Source organism: Corvus cornix, chromosome Z (genome assembly GCF_000738735.6).
Source record: "Corvus cornix cornix isolate S_Up_H32 chromosome Z, ASM73873v5, whole genome shotgun sequence".
Taxonomy (NCBI): Eukaryota; Metazoa; Chordata; class Aves; order Passeriformes; family Corvidae; genus Corvus; species Corvus cornix.
Genome location: NC_046357.1, coordinates 40733727 through 40750405, shown reverse-complemented (window position 1 = coordinate 40750405; position 16679 = coordinate 40733727). Strand labels below are relative to the sequence as shown.

The 16679-nt window shown below is 36.7% G+C and overlaps 1 protein-coding gene across 1 annotated transcript in view; it reads right to left on the bottom strand.

The window, feature by feature from the left end:
• Positions 1-16679, bottom strand: part of LOC104691989 (guanine nucleotide-binding protein G(q) subunit alpha) — a 118676-nt gene that overhangs the window by 63218 nt on the left and 38779 nt on the right. The window contains exon 2 of the mRNA XM_039566658.1: positions 16045-16229. Within this exon, the coding sequence (XP_039422592.1) occupies positions 16045-16229 (185 nt within the window). The remainder of the gene's footprint in view (positions 1-16044; positions 16230-16679) is intronic.

Sequence of the window (16679 nt, the reverse complement as noted above, 5' to 3'; positions counted from 1 at the left end):
CAGGAGCAACACATTAGGCAGACACAGCTGCACTAACTTGTTCCATTCTAAAAGCAATTCAATCAGAGGAACAATGAAATGGCCTCCCCCAACCCCCAAATGACTGAATCTCACCATTTATATAACTGCACATGCAGCAAGGCAAAAACCTGCTTGCTCTGTAACAACTATCAACCACTTTCCTAACTCCCTTGATATGCTTGTTTTGTTTCAGTTTTCAAGGCTATTTTATGAATAACTTAAGCTCTAAGTAAAGTATTACTACTTTGCTTGCCTCCTCCTTTTGTATTTACAGAGATAACAAGCATGACTCACATGCATATTAAAACAGTGCTGTCTTCCTGAGTTACTGGCCAAAAAGCTAAATTGCTTGTGCTGTTGTTCATAACCCCAGCACCAACAGAAGGTATTAACACGTTTACTATCAGCCTCACCATTATTTTTTTCAGCATTAGTGACAATTAAAATACTATGCTGATTTTATTCTGCTGCTAGTGCTTAAGGGAAGTTATGACATGCAGAACTGTTGTCCTTCTAGACTTGAGTTCTTAGGGAGGAGAAAAACCTAAAATGCAGCCTGAGACAGTCATCAAAGGAAACATACACACGGAAGCTTTCATAAATAAAGGTTCCTCTTCTTTCTACCTTGAGCAGGAGTGACACCATCACCTTGTAATCAGATTAATACAAAAGGGAGCTCCAGAAATTCCATTCTAGGACCTTTAACAAATAACTAAGAGAATACTACCTTCTCTTCCCCAGCAGATACTCAGTGGGTGTTACCAAGACTTTAAAACAAAAAAGTATTGCAAATTGTAGATTTGTGTTTGTTTGGTTGATGTGGGTTTTTTGTGGGATTTTTCTTTTTTTTATAATAATTATTTTGTTTTATTCTGGTACATTAGGTTTAGTCTCCTTGGTAAGTGGAATAGGAGTGAAAAGTCTCCAAAGGTAAGAGTCAAATGAACTGACAGATGAATGGCTGTGACATGGTATTTACATCAACTACCAAAAAAAGTGTGACTTTGCCAGGTAACCAGCAAATTCCTCCCATTTACTCCAGATACTACCACAGGTGCAACAACAGAAAAAAACCTCAAATACAACAACATACTGAAATTATAAAATTTACTTATCATTATGGGATTTATGCCAATCAAGGTCTACGATAAAATTCATTTCACAGTTAGAAGGAAAATAATGAATGAAGGAGATTAAAAAGAACACAGTTAACTAGACAGTGAATTATCAACAACACAACTAACTCTGCATTAAGTTACATACCTACTCCTAGTCTGCTTGCCATCAAGCATCCAAACCTAAACCCACGGAGTATTGTTCCTGAACAATGTATTTCTGGAGAAGGATTGCCATAAAGAGTTGCTGTCTGTACAGACTGAAAACACCTTCAGCCCATTAGTAAGCACTTACTCTTTCTATTTTTTTTAGCCCCTTAATTACAAAGGATACAGTACTTCAGCAGTTAGATCTTTAGAAGAGGTCTAAAATGAATCAGTTCAGGCAGTATGATTTGAGGTGTAGTTTTTTTTCACCACCCCTCCAGATAGCAGAGCTGGGAGGAAAGAGATGACTAAGGTAGCACAAGGACCACGCCATAGATTTATATGATTAAGAAAAAACAGTATTAAATATATCAAGTTAAAAAAAAAAAATCACAGCATATTCCACCAACAAAACCAATAATAACTGAATTTCAGTTATTTACTACTGAAATCTTTCTCTGGATGTTTCTCCCATATTTTTCATTTTGGTAAGGTATTCAGTAATAGTAACATTTGTCTGTCAGGGGCTTAACAAAGAAAAGCTTCAGAAAAGCTTCAGAAAAAAGGAAAACTGTATCTTAAAAAAACTGTGTTCATGTCGCTCACTGAATGACTTACTGAGCACAGTCTCAAGCTTAATTTTAACTGGGTCCTATATAATAAATACAGAGCATAGAAATAAATCTGCAGTTTTCTTGAACAGAGCTTTTATTACTGGCAGCACTCTGCATATCACATATTGTAACTTAGCCTTTACACCAAACATAGAAAAGATGCAGTAGCCCCCTAAGAAGGAATCTGGTAAGTGCCATACTTTGGGAGAGGAAGGCAGTCAGCTGAAGACCTGCCTTTTGACCTTTATAACCTATACTGAGCCAAATTATGCAACCTTTGTTCATGCTTATGAAGCCTTTCATTAATAATCTGGTATTCATTTGAGCAAGTACTTATCAACATGATTACGAGGACAACCACTGGACTCATCCCAATTAGTGGCGAGTTTTAAGTGCCCTTGGATAAGATAAATATTTACAGGCCAGATCAAGTTCAATTTTTACTAAAACATGAAACGATTTCTTTGAATACTTTTTAATGCACTTTTTTTCAAAAGGTTTTTACATGAAGACTTCCACTGACTTGTGAAACATGCTTGGAAGGATGCTTGATGTCAAGACGGAGATGCCTTGTAGAACAAATAAATGGAAAGAACACATTTTTGGTTTTAATTTCAACTACATCTTCATTACTTTGCTGAGGAAAATTTGTAGGAAAGACTTGTACCATCTCTGTGTAATCTGAAATGCAGGTACTGTGGCTCCTGAATAGAAACCTAAATACTGCTTAAAAGCCAAGAATAACTCCTCCTACTGATAATCTGTGTAAAATCAGAAGCAAATAGGTTTCCATGAGAAAAAGAGCTCTGGGGTAAACTACCCATTCCTGCTAACTGCATGCAAAACACATGGCAGATAAACCTCTGGTTCAGGCTGCTGGTCTGTAGTGGTAGTGGGGTGCTGGTTAAATAAACAACGAGAAGGTAACTGTAGGGCAAAGATGTTAAAGCCTGGTGTTTTTTGAGCCAAGTTATTTCATACTGGAAGTGTCTTGGTTTGCTTGCCTTGTGCACCCCACTGTCAGTACACCCAGCTCAGCTGCCCTATGGACTACAGATCATGATCGTTCACGTGCACTATCTGTATGGCAGTGACATGCCCCACCAATACATGCTGTGAACCCACACTGACAAGACAGAGGGGGAGGAGGAAAACACTGCTTAGTTGAGTCAGACTCCTTCTGGAGTCTGAGGCTGGCAGTGCAATTAAGAAGTATATTCTCAGAAATCTCACTGTGCTTCCACTGTTCATCTACTAGGCAGAAATCACTTCTGTTAACAGCATTTGACTAGAAGAGCTAGAATAGGAAGAAAATAAGCTTTGCCTTCCTAATTTTTATGTCTGACTTCTACTCAGTTGTAAATACCTATCCTTCTGTTTTCATATAATTGCAACAGTGATAGTGGAAAGGTGAAAAACCAAGTGTGTAGATTAAAAAGATCAGAGGTGGTAATGCAAGGAAAAAAACAGGGTGGTGGCAGAAAGCAATAGCATTTATTTACTACAAATTGACTATGCACAGTCCTGCAGTTTCCAAAACTAGGATTCATTTGTTACAACTTCTCACAGCAGAAGACAGATTTACTAACCCTAAAAAAAGTAAGGAAAAGAGTCAGTGAAAGCAGAATTAGCAGGTTGGATAACAAAAGTCCTTCCTTGTGTTTAGAAACTGCTAGTACAATCAGAAACCGATTGAAAAATGCTCTAAAATAATGTCAGACATGTTTTAGCAAGGAGTATATTTTGGTTCTAACTGTTTAAAAAAACCTGATGCCAGAAGAGGCAGCATTAGTTCTGTCCCATTAAAAGAAATTTACTGGAGCTTGTCTTAAACTGTGTTTAAGCTAGATTCTCTTTTTCCGGCTTGCTACATAGCCAATATTAAAACAGAAGTATTTTTAAAGATAATTTCTTTATTAATTGACTTACTTACAAGTTAAATTGTAGTTAAATCACTGCTGTTTCATATCTGCAATACAGAATTGCACTTCTTAAAAGTAACTTGCCCACCATTAAAAAAATGAACACTCAAAACCAAAACAAAACCCCAAACAATGTGTGACATTCACATTCAGAAACCAATGAAGGGAGAAAAAATTCCTGACAGGCAACATTCACACTTTCAATCTCAAAATAAAGATGAAAACTTACTTTTTTTTTTTGTTAACCAGCAAAAATACTTTCCATCTTGATTTTGCAGGTAAGTGAATAGTATCAACCTCTATAAATTAAAATGCAAATAGATCATCAGCAAAGAAATCAGGTAGGCAAGAAATGAAACCTGATAGCAAAACTTCAGTTGCTTACTTTAGCTTCAGGTAGATCACTTAATTTAGCTCAGGGAAGAAGTCTGTTTCTTGTTTTAATCAGTGGAAGGCATATTCAATTAACTGCACAATCCTGTAAACTGGTATAAACATGTATTAAAAATTACCCCCAGAAGGATCTGGTATGGACTTAGTGACATTTTCTAGAATGTTCTATCATTGCATGTGAGGTCTGAGGTCAAAGTCAGAAAATCAGCCAAGCAATACTTATTTAAAGTGGGGGGCAGGGGAGGAGACTGGGAAGAACGAGTTAAGCGTAAGACAGTGATAAATCATCTTTATACCCTCCTGACAATTGATGCTTTTAGCTTCAGGCACTACTCCAAGTTAAGCTAGAACATCCTCAATGCTGACCTAACTTTCAGCAGCAGCTAATGGATCTGGCAGACACTGCTCTGCTTTCTATACCTCGTAAAAGCCCATGGTGGTCAAATCACATCTCTGTACATGAATACTGCAGGGGAATGGAAGTACATGTGGGAATCTCAAGGTTGGGCACAGGTAACATGTATCCAAAATCACTGCAGTCCATTTTCTGAACCAGCTCTCAAGACTGTAGAGCATGTACTTCTGTATGCCTGCACAGTTGCCCAAGGCACTGACACAATTCCAGCATTCACTTCTGCAGTCATACAAGTTTTGAAGCAACACCAAACCAGCAATGATTAGTACTTTGGTGAAATGATGTCATAAAGGGAGGAAACAGTTTTGTTTCATTCAGAGGTCAGAAAGGGGAAGAAAAAAAAGTCAATTGCCATAGTCAAAATAGCTTGCTTGAAGTTTTCTATCTTTGAATTAACTAACATTAATATTAATTAAAATGCTGTGGGATACCATCCAAGATCTGGTAAACCTGACATTTTCAGGGCCATACGAGCCAGTGAAAGTGACAGGGACTGAAGAAAGGATCCTGACAGCCTACTGCAGCAGCTCACCAGGTATGTAAGAGAACTTAGCACAAAGAGACTGGGTAGTTCATGGTGATCCAAGGCAGCACGTGCTGAGCATGCTACTGCTGCTGCTCTCCCTTTATGAATCCATGCTGCAAATTGGATGTGGGGTCACACTGGAACTGCTCAGGACAAGACTGCTACTGCAAGTAGGGCAAAGGGCACAGAGTCTGGGGCACTGGATGGAATCACAGCTAATAATGGTGGAAAGGAGGGAGGAAAAGCTCTGCCTTTTGAAGAGTCTCCCCACAACAGCTCTGAACACTTTTCCAGCAATGGTCTTCATTTTAAGGTCTAGTTAATAAAATTTCAGGCATAACCACTGGTCTCTATTGAGTACAGGTTTCCACACAGCAAGATGTTTTAGATGAGAGTAGAGACTAACATTCAGAATGGCAAGACTCCCACAGAACAGACAAATTATTTTAAGGGATGTGAGCCTTTCCCTTATTCTATAATTGGTTGTGCTGAGGAAAAAAAACTCTATGAAGTGCAGAGGAGAATACTTAGCTCACTGACTGATTTTATTTATAAATGGTAACCATGATGGCACCCGTAACATACTGTAACAGTGGAGATTTATGGTTGTTTCTTTCATTAGACTCTTCTGCTGATGTAGTGAGGCATAATTAGGAGATGGAGATGAATACACATCTGAATTTTGCATGCAGTAGGGTTCTGGTTAAGCACATTTTTACTCAGCCTTTCAAAATACCTATGAACTCCGATTTCTAAGACAAAATTACTTCATAGTGAAAGCATGCATTACATTTCTGCTTATTGTAAGGATGAGATAGTTACTGTCTCTTCTTTTCTTGTATTGTACAGAAGGGATGTTATGTATTTTGTGCAATGCTGCCAACTGCAAACCCGAAGTTATGGCATTGTTTTCTGTTTGATTCCTCAGCCACTTGGAAATACTTATTTTTAACAAGAACTGTAATAAAATTACCTGGAACTCAGCAGCTGGTATAAATCTGTATCTATAAAGCAGCTGCTGGAAAATGCAACTATATCAGGAACCACAACCACATTTGTGTATCTCAACCACATTTTTCCAACTCTGTGAAGCTGTGTCAAATACTGATTCACATGATTACTTCCATTACCCTTGCTACTAGAGAAAACTAAGACTGACCTGAGAAATTCACTGAATTCCAAGAAGTCTGAAAGTTCAAAAGGAGTATGGAAACCAGGCACAAGGCACAGCAGTGTAAGAGTTCTCATTTAGTATTCTCACTTACACTCTTCAGCTGAACACAATTGCACAAAATCTAAGAATACCCAAAGTGAAAGGAAAAAAAATCCCACAAGCCTTAACACAAGGTGATAGATCTAACTGCCAAATATATTTAAAAAACCCAACAAAACAGCTGTCTAAGGAAAAACCTTATTTGATACCCTGTTGAGAAATAACTGTGTGATCTTCAAAGATTAATGAGGCCATCTAAACACTGAAAAAACATTACTAAACAAACTCTTTTCAGGGACTAACCCTTGCTTTACAAGTAGCATCTTGACAGCTCAGCCTACCTATCAACTATATTCCTCCCTTCACCCACATCTCTACCAACCCTCTCTCTCTCCAAGGCATACTTATTTAAATTTCCTCTCATTGTAGTAGCTTCATATGAGAAATCTAATTTTCATCCCTTTCCAAAGAGGAAAGAATTTGTAAAATCTAGTTCTTGTGTAGTTTAGACCAGTAAGGAAGGACACAATGAAAAACTGCAGAATTTGATTGCATTTTATGTTGGCAAGGATTCTGTCTGTTTCAGTACATCCAGACATTTACAACACCTGCCTGGGATGTGCTCATAAAAGGCTGTTTTCTTCTGCGTATCCTAGCCAGTATATGATAAATCAGAAAAGACCTACTGGATCACAGAAATCCATCCCAGTATGCCTTAAGAAAGTAACTCTGAATAGTACTGACTTTAAAGTAGAAAAACTAAAAACATTACTGTTGCAGTTTCCTTATTTGTCAGATAGGCAAAACACTACCCACATTGCTGATTCATATGGTATCATCAGACAGCAGTCCATAGGAAGCTCTGCAGGAAGACCACAAAAGCTGATGAGTGCCCAAAAAGGGACAGATAGGCAGAAACACACCAGTAAGAACATACACACCCCACTGGAATCAGGCAACAACAAAGCTAGTGAGTGACCTATAGCTCCTCCCAATCATTAATCCTCAAAAAACTACTTCTTGGAAAAGTACACTTCTTTTCTGAAAGAAATGAGACGAGGAAAATTTATGTAGTTTTTTTACAGCAGGGTGTTGCTATTTAAAATATTCAGCAATGCAGTGAATGAGTACACCACTACAGCAATGGCAGCCAGTGCAAGTCATTGTTTATCACGCAAGAAGGACACGAGCTACAAGGCTTTACTGGCATGCCCCTCTCTGATTAGGATGGTTTTGTTTATAAAAGTTGCACCAGAAAAAGAAGTTTTTGTTTAAAATAGGGCCTTTCATGATGAGTCTAATAATAAGGCCACACGATTTCTTTTCCCTATCAGAAGCACTAGAATATCCCACCGGTGAAATTAGTAATATTCCAAGACTCAGCTTGGAAAAATGACTGGTGTTTAGACATTTTGCATAGAATGGGATTTTCAAGCAGTAAATAAACTATACAGAATGCAATATCATTACAAAAATTCTAAAAGAGCTTCTAAAAATTAACAAGCTTGCAAAAATAGACATATCCCTCTAAATCACAAAAGGGTCCTTCAAACCTTCCTGACCATACTTTAAATACCACCTGCAAGGTCTATGTTCTCTCTTTCAGAAATGCATCATTTATCTCAGCGTGCAGGCTCCTCTGCAGGCTCCTCTGCAGGCTCCGCTGCAGCCTCTGAGAAGATGTGTCCATTCATGCATTCCTCAATCTTTTAATACATAAACAAATTCCCTTATGAGCAAGTTTGAATCAGACACAAGTAACTCCAACTTTCTTTAATAAAAGTCCATTTCATACTGCACATGTTACAGTAGATACATGTACTAGTTACATATTTTCATGTCTTTTAGTGATGTCTCAGTTCAATACCAACAGCTCTGCCATGGCTCATTATCAAAGTCCCACTTAACTTGTTTTACTGCAAAAGAGTTTTTAAAAGTTGCTGACAAAGTGGCAAGTGGTTGGAAAAACTCCATCTTTTTAAAAACAAAGACTAAGTATTGATGTTAATTTCTTCCCCAAATTCCTAATGCACAGCTAAATAAAAATATCCATTAACTATTTTTGAAAAATGCCATCACATTTCATTTAATCCTGTGCCATTCTTTTCTTTGTAGACTACTGGATACAGCAGAATTTACAATATCTGATATGTTTTTGCACTATTTTGAATGGTTTTATTTTCAATCATTCATCATTACTCTTTCAACTTTTCAAAGGTCAAGGCATTATTTAAAAGTTAAGAGTGACAGAGAAAGTAAAAGAAAGAAAAAGTGAAAAAAATAACTAAAGAAAATTCATGAAGTTCTAGGGTTATATTTCACCTTTAAAGAAATCCTTTTTCAATCCAGACTTTGAATAAAAGCAGCTTTAAAAAATGCATAGGGTCAAAGGAGTAACAAAAACATACATTAAAAGTGTCTCAAAAATGTTCTGTGTCAGAAAACAGTTTTACCTGATTCCATGGGTCTATGACTGAGGGTAATGCCTATCAGTACACTGTATCTACAAATTGGTTTAGAAGATTAACAACTGAACAGTAAGCCAAATTTTAACTCTGGCCAGTAGGTCACATTAAGAAAAATGGGAAGTCATCATCAGAAACAATCTTAACTACTACTCTGATCATAACAGCTTTTCCACAGTACCATTTGTCCCATCAAACTGCTCAGAAACTCAGAAGAATGACAGGACCAATGAAGAGACACGAGAGTTAAGAGAAATGTTAGGAAGCAACTCTTGGTTACTATCCCTAAAACCCAATATTCAGCTTTCTTTCTCATGTTTGAAACTGTTCACAGAAGCTACGTGCTCATAGTAAATTATTTTCTTACCTATCCAGTAACTTAGGTCCACCACAGCAATCTAAATATTAAACAATCTACCGTCAAGATCTCTACACTTTCTTGACAAAGACCAAGCACACAACCATAGCCTTGTGATTGTTTGTTTGTTATATAACTGTTAGGAAAAAATTAAAATGTAACATGACTAATGTCATGCTTCAATTTTCCTCTGCCAACCTACTCTTCCAGAAGCAAAACCCTGGATTCTTGCCTCATTACTTACCTTTATGCAATCATCCTAAGTGAATACAAAGTCTAAGAGTGGAGCTACACAGGCCCATAGCCTGAAAACAGGTAGGCATGTGATTGGACTGATGAAGTGTAAACATCTGATTACCTCTTCATGCGCAGACTTTAAGGCTACTTTAACCATAGGGGAAAGAAGAGCAAAATGATCCTTCAGAAAAAGCAGAGGTCAAAGGAAATGATGTGAATACCTCTAGTGGGCGATATATCCCACAATAAAAAACAAATTATACTTTAGAAACAAAAAAAGGGGGGCTGGGGGAGGAAGGAGGGCAGGGTGGGTTGTGTTTTGGTTTTTTTTGGTGGATTTTTTTAACAACTCTTTTGCCAAGCCAAAGCTGAATTTTATTGTAAGACAAAACCTGCTTGCATCTCAGAAATTGTAATTTTTACCATAGAAGAAAAGCACACTGGACATGGGACTGAAAAAATCTGGACAAAAATATTGTCTATTTTATCTGAAGATCTATTAATTGATTGCGGCAAACGTTATTTCAAGCATCTTGTGTGTTATTAGAAATTACAACGAAGAAACAAGTAACTTCTAGTCATTCTACATGGTATAACCAGCACACAACAGGATCTGAATTCCCCAAAAAAGTTTACTGCAAGAAGGAAATATTCTCATAAATTTTCAGAGGGAAGTATGACAAAAATACTTCAATCTGAAATTAATTTTTGAAATAAGTATTAGACAACCTTAGCCTCTCTCCTGTAGAAATGAATTAACTAATTAGGAAACGATTACTTTTAAGTATTACCTTCTTGAAAATACTTATATATGATTATGTTTATCCATTATCTCTATAAAACTGTATTGTATAAATAGCTATATTTATATAATGGCTGTTAATCATGAAGAAAGTCAGAACCATTCCAAGAATACACAATCTCACTACCTTAAAATATATGCCAAACTCCTACTACATACAAAAGTTGCCCTGAGCGCATTTCACATATTCATTGTGAGAGAAGACACTCACGTGAACATTTCCTTTCAGACACACAATATGCTCTGCAAGCAAAATAATTAAATAACAAACATATCTAAAATAAGATAGTCAGAAAGGAAGGAATTAAAAAAAATGCTAGAAGCATGCTTTCCTACATTTATGGCCCTTTATCCAGTGTGTAAGCAATCACAAAATCTACAAGAATCTGCCAGCATTATTACCACCCATTCATTCTCCACTCTAGCAGGAACTGTAAAACAATGGAACAGTAAAGATAAAACATGGCCATCAGGCCTCACACAAGTGTTTTTGTATGAGTTACTACATCTCATTAGTGAAAGGCAGTTAATCACTTAAAATGCTGTATTTAAAAAACAAAGACCGTCACGTAAAATAAAATATTAAAAAAGGAAGGAAAAAATCTTTTTGCTCTGCAAAAAGAGTAGCTAAAATTTAGTTTTCAAATTTATGTTGAACTGCAAGCTGACAATTTCCTCATTTCATATCAGTAAAATTAACTGCTGATTTACTGGAGAAAGGAAGAGTGTTCATTTACCCATATGTTTATTTTACACAAAGGTATTATACACTCTTCATGGAAACATTCAACCCTGCTTCTCCAGCTTACTGTCATTTTCCCCACACATTTGGAAAAATAGCTGGAACTTGGGCTTCTGTTGGGATGAAATACTAAACACTTAAGCAGACCATAACAAGACAAAACAAGTAATCTACTAATCCTTTAGATCGATACAGATAAATGCAAGAGACCTCTGCGGTAAACAGAGAGCAATCAAATGAGTGACTAGGAGAACAGAATGTAAACTACTACATATATGGGGGGCTTTTTGTTTGTTTAATTTTATTCAAATATAAAGAAGGAAAACAGCAGGAAGTAGGACAAAATGGTAGGCCACAGGTAAGTACATAAAGACATGCTGAGGTCAAATGTATGTAAGACTTGAGACGTGCCAGAAAGAAAGCCAGGGAATGAGAGGAGCAAATGACTGACGGGAGACTGATAAAATGATGAGAAATACAGCTGAGGAGAGGCTGCTATCTAGTTAAGATTGTCAAAGTCCTCACAAAGGACTCTTTTCAAAGTGCTCAGGAAGAAACTGCTCATGGCTTTATTGGAATCCTAAAGCTCCCTGATCTATGTCGCCAAGGAGGAAACACAGCTATCAGGGAGATGGGCTTTCCCTCATGTTACAGCTCCTGGGGAAAAAAAAGCAAGCTATCCTCAGTTCCTTTGGCTGAATACATGTGGTTAAAGGAGCATGGTATTTTAAATCTTCTATACACTCTTGCATGTTATCAGACTGCAGCTATCTATTTCTTGCTAAAATAATGCCTATGGAGCTTCCAGGTATTAGAAGCATTTAACTCTTCTGCAAGACTTTCTACTTATTGGGTAATTTTACTTTGGTTTTGAGGGCATGGAGAAACACCTCAGAGAACTTAAATACCAACCAAGCACTACAGATTGTTAAATACTAACCAAGAACCATACAGGTTTCTCCATCTGCTGGAAGAGCCATTTCATTATCCCTGTTCCAAAGCAATAAGCATTTTATTTCATTGTCCCAATAACATCATTCTTGCTCTTTTTTTCTTTAATAAAACCCCCCTCTAAACCGAAAAACTTACTCTCCCAGTTTGCACACTACTGTTTTATATTCAGTCCTTCACACTCTGTGTCAGGTGAGGTGTCTGTGGGAAGCCCGTTCCTCCAAACCACACTTGTTTAACATCAAATTTCACCAGGAGATCTAAAACACTTAACATCCCCAACTGTTTACCCAAGACAGAAACTTAATGCAGCCTGATTCCATACCTGCTCCTATTGTCCCACTTCTGCCTGTAATTTTATTAGCTTCCTCCAGTGGATCTGTCTGACACAGAAAAAAACAAGCTAACAAAGCAATTATGGACTTGAAGATAATGCCAGTAAGATTTTGAACTTTGAAAGCATTTCCGATATCTGCTCATTTTGACTGCAAAACATTTCCCAAAGGAAACAGGCATAAATACAGACAAAAATTCATCAGAAAACACTCTTAGAAACTTAACAGCAAATATCTAGGTCTACCACAAAACTTGCTTTTATGTTTCCAGCCTCTTTAAAAACTTTCCTGTAGCCTGTTCTTACAGGCTGCAGTTACTTACATTAGTTTTATTGTTATGAATATTTAAGAAGTCTCACAGGAAATTATGGGAATGGGATTCAAGTAAGGTTTCCTGCCTGTTAATCACCATGGAGTAATACCTTCCTGATACTGTCGGCTGGAACAGAGAGGCAACTTGTCCTTTGGAAGTTATATTACAATGGAATAGTACAGGACAACAGTGGTATTTGGTGTTTAGTATAGTAGCAGATTCATTTGTCTAAGAAGACAAACTGCAAAAAGCTTAAACCTGTATTTTATTTTTTTAAAAATGTGCATTTGAATACCTGTGGTTGCACACGAGTTAGTTTGTACAAACAAAATTTGGAAAAAGGCAATTTTCAGAATTGCTTCTGAACATTTCTATAAAAACTAATGCTTTCCCTTATTTCATTAAATACTTACTACTCTAAAATTCAAAAGCCATACAAAAACTTCACAATTTCTACTTAAAAAAGAAGTTATGGAAGCACAGTAAAATTTACTTGGACGGGAATGAAAAAAGTCTATAAGCAACCATTTCCTATGACAGACAAATTCCTAAGAGAAGAGATCACGCTCACCCATTATCTTAACCCTCAGAAGAGCTCACATTCTGAAGTTTAAACACATAAAAATAAATGTCTTTCAGGATATAATGCTCTGCCATCAGTTCTGAGATACTAGCTTCTAAACATTGTTACACTTCTCAATTGGCTTTCACTACTCTGATAACGAATCTTTCAAAACAGTCTGGGTTATTATAATACAGGAAAATGCATTTCACTCCCTGCCTCTTTAGTTACATTTGTGACTATGAATCCAAACACAATCCCACAAGAACTAACTTGCTAAACTTAGAACGTGCCTCTTGCTACATTGACTATGCTGAAGTAATCCAAATGTTGTGATATTGCACACCACACAAAGAACACAGCTGCCTACTTAACTGACTGCGAGGTATAAGGGCACTTCAAATTCCACCAGCATTCAGAGACTCAAAACACTCCAATTTTAATAAATCACAGTTAAAGGTATGAAAATTGGTACAGTAAGAGAAAACCATTTAGAGTGTAGCCCCAAAGTCTATTGCAGAACATGAAGAATTTGACAGAAAAAAAAGGGTAATTTTTCCTTAAGCCCAACCACATCAATACCAGTTTGACCTGCAATTTTCTAAACTACTGTGTACAACAGCTACTGTGCTAAAAATACACTGTTACTCAAACTTTGAGATATTCTCTCCAGAGATAGGACCTCCTGATAGGAGATTCAAATTAATAGGAAGTGCCCTTCCTGTGTTTTCTGGACTGCTAGACTAATGAGTTTGTTTTCAACAGCCTGTAAAAAAAGGAGCAGATTTATCTGTTGACTGGTGTTCAGTGCTTTAAAGTAAGTGACCTTGTATACAAAGCTGAAGCGTAGTAGACCACAATCACATCTATTTAGGCACAATGCTGTAGTATGCTTGGTTTTTCCTGTATTCCTGGCGGAATTCGTACAGGAATTGCCTTGAGAACCTGGTAGTTGGTGACTTATTTTACTCTGCAAGTAGCCCTATTATAAACTGATGGGAATGCTTGTGAAGGACCTGAGTGCAGACAGACTCCTACGCTCAGAAAAGTAATTTTTAGGTAGGGAAAGTCAACAGTTCTGGCCATGTGTATACAGCTATGCCAAACCTACCAAACTCATTCAGCCATATAAAAACACTACAAAAAGTCAGCATGTCTAAAAAATATCTACAGAACACATACTCTGTAATATAATACAAGGAAAAAAGAATCCTAATCTACCATTAGGATTTCCAGATATTAAGGTAAATTTACAATCAATGCCAATTTTGAAGAAAAAATGTGCTTTATGATCAACTAACTTTTCAGGCCAGTATGCTTCATGCTTTGCACACAGCAAAAACATGGAGCCAAAAGGCTGAAATGCAAATGAAAATGCTAATACTAATTAGACATTTGATTTTGATTTATAGAGGATGAGGGGAAAACAGCTCCAAGCACGCATTTAGACTAGGAAATTTAACAGTCAAGAGTCTTACCAATTACAAATTTTTCAATCTTTTTCATGTGCACAAAAAAACCCACCCACCCTTAAAGAAGGTTAACAATATTGATTCTGACAGATGGGATCCTCCTGACTTCCTACTGCATGAAGTCATGCTCCTGCAAGACTCTAGTTATTGCACCATTACATCACCAACAAAGTGATGACCATCTGCAATGACTTCAGCAAATGCAAATGAAAAAACAACTCATCTTTAACCTGGTAATAAGCTTTATCTTTCCTACTTCTAAGTTAGCTGTCTTAAAATGCATACAGCAGTTCAATTCTAATAATTAAACTTCCAATGTTTAGACACAAAAGACTTTAACATTAACTCAAGTTTATTTCATTTTCTCTTTCCCAGTTAATGGAAGCTTTTTTATTGTAAATTTTGCTGCTCTTCGATAGTTTCTCTTAATAAAAAAATTTTGAATAAAAGAACTTTTGAGTAACTTATCAAAGAAAATATTACTTTCATCCAGGACTACTAGATAATAATTAAATACTCTTTCACAGGATGGAAAGAAAGGTGAGCCATCCACTTTGCGACAGATCTTAAATTCTCCATTTGACAAAGTTGCTAATAATGGATCAACAGTAAAAATGCAAACAAGTTCTCAGGAATTGTTACCAAATAGAGCCTGCTTGAGCAGGGAGGTTGGACCAGATGATCCACTGTGGTCCCTTCCAATCTGACCCATTCTGTGATTCTGTGATATTGTAAGATAAGGACATGTAATTCTGTGGCTCACCATGTATTTTAAGTAAATATTAAGCATTTCATTCCTATTCATAGAATGCAACAAACTGTTGTAGTTACCATACTATTAAAATCTGAATATTAAAAAAACCTGGGAAAAAGTCAAGCTAGTCAGACATGAACCTCAGACACATTTCAAATGTATTTTGTCCTTTTTAACTGCAGTAACAGCATCAGTCTCAGAAGAATCTGACTGTTTTAAGGTCTTTACGGTGTAGAAAATTTTAATTTAACAATCTGTTCACACACAGGTATCCCCACCTATTTTTCTAATAATTTGAATTTTTTCCACTTGTAATGTAATAGCAACCCTTATGCAGTAAAGTTTTGCTACACATCACAAGAATGGTTTAACTGTGCTCTAAGCAGAACATGGCCTCACAGTAAAAGACAAGGGTTACTGAAGTCAAGTGGCAGCCTGCCATTAAACCTCTGTTCTGTGACGATCCCCCTCAGGCATCTTAAGAGAAGTCTCTTGTTTAAAAGCAGCACATTTGTGTGGTAGAAGTAGAAAGAATGGCAGAGAACTAAATGCAGGACAGGAAACACCCTTTTCTTCTGAGCTTTTAGTATCACTTCTGTGATGTGCAATTTCTTTTGAGACCTTCAGTATATTTCCCAAAATAAAAAGAGGAAAAGCTTCAGCTACAGAAATAAACAAAAATCTCACCTTGTTATTTTCACACTTGTATGGGATTTTGAGGGTATCCATGGCCTTGATCATGGCCTGCATTGCTGTAAATATATTCTGGTACACCAGTTTTGTAAAGCCCCTTTTGTCTTCATCAGAGTAACCTGATCCATGAATGATTCTCATCTGCTTGATAAATGTGCTTTTGCCACTCTCTCCTGTGCCTGCAAGACAAATAAGAAGGATATGCTTTACCCACTGGACACAAACATGACTTTTTTTGCACAATGCTGACAGCTTGCTTACTGCAGAGCTGAACAGTGTCAAGTGGTGCTTGGAAGGGAACTACAAGGACCAGTTCCGGGTCAAACAGCAGCATTGGTAGCAACTGAAGAACAACTGAATTAAAATTTGTGTTTTGATTTAACAACTAAACTAATAAGCAAAACGGAACTCCAAAATATACATATTATATATGACTGCATATTTGAAAATCTTCTGTTCCTAAAGATGTAATTATTCAAAACTCTAACTTCATGTAACTACTATGAGACATTTCATCACGAAAATTCTGAGAGTAAGAAAAAAATTTTCCTAGGCTAACGCTCAGGATATTACAGTAATCTATTGGTATTACAAGCAACAGATATATCTGTGTTTTGTTTTGGTTTTTT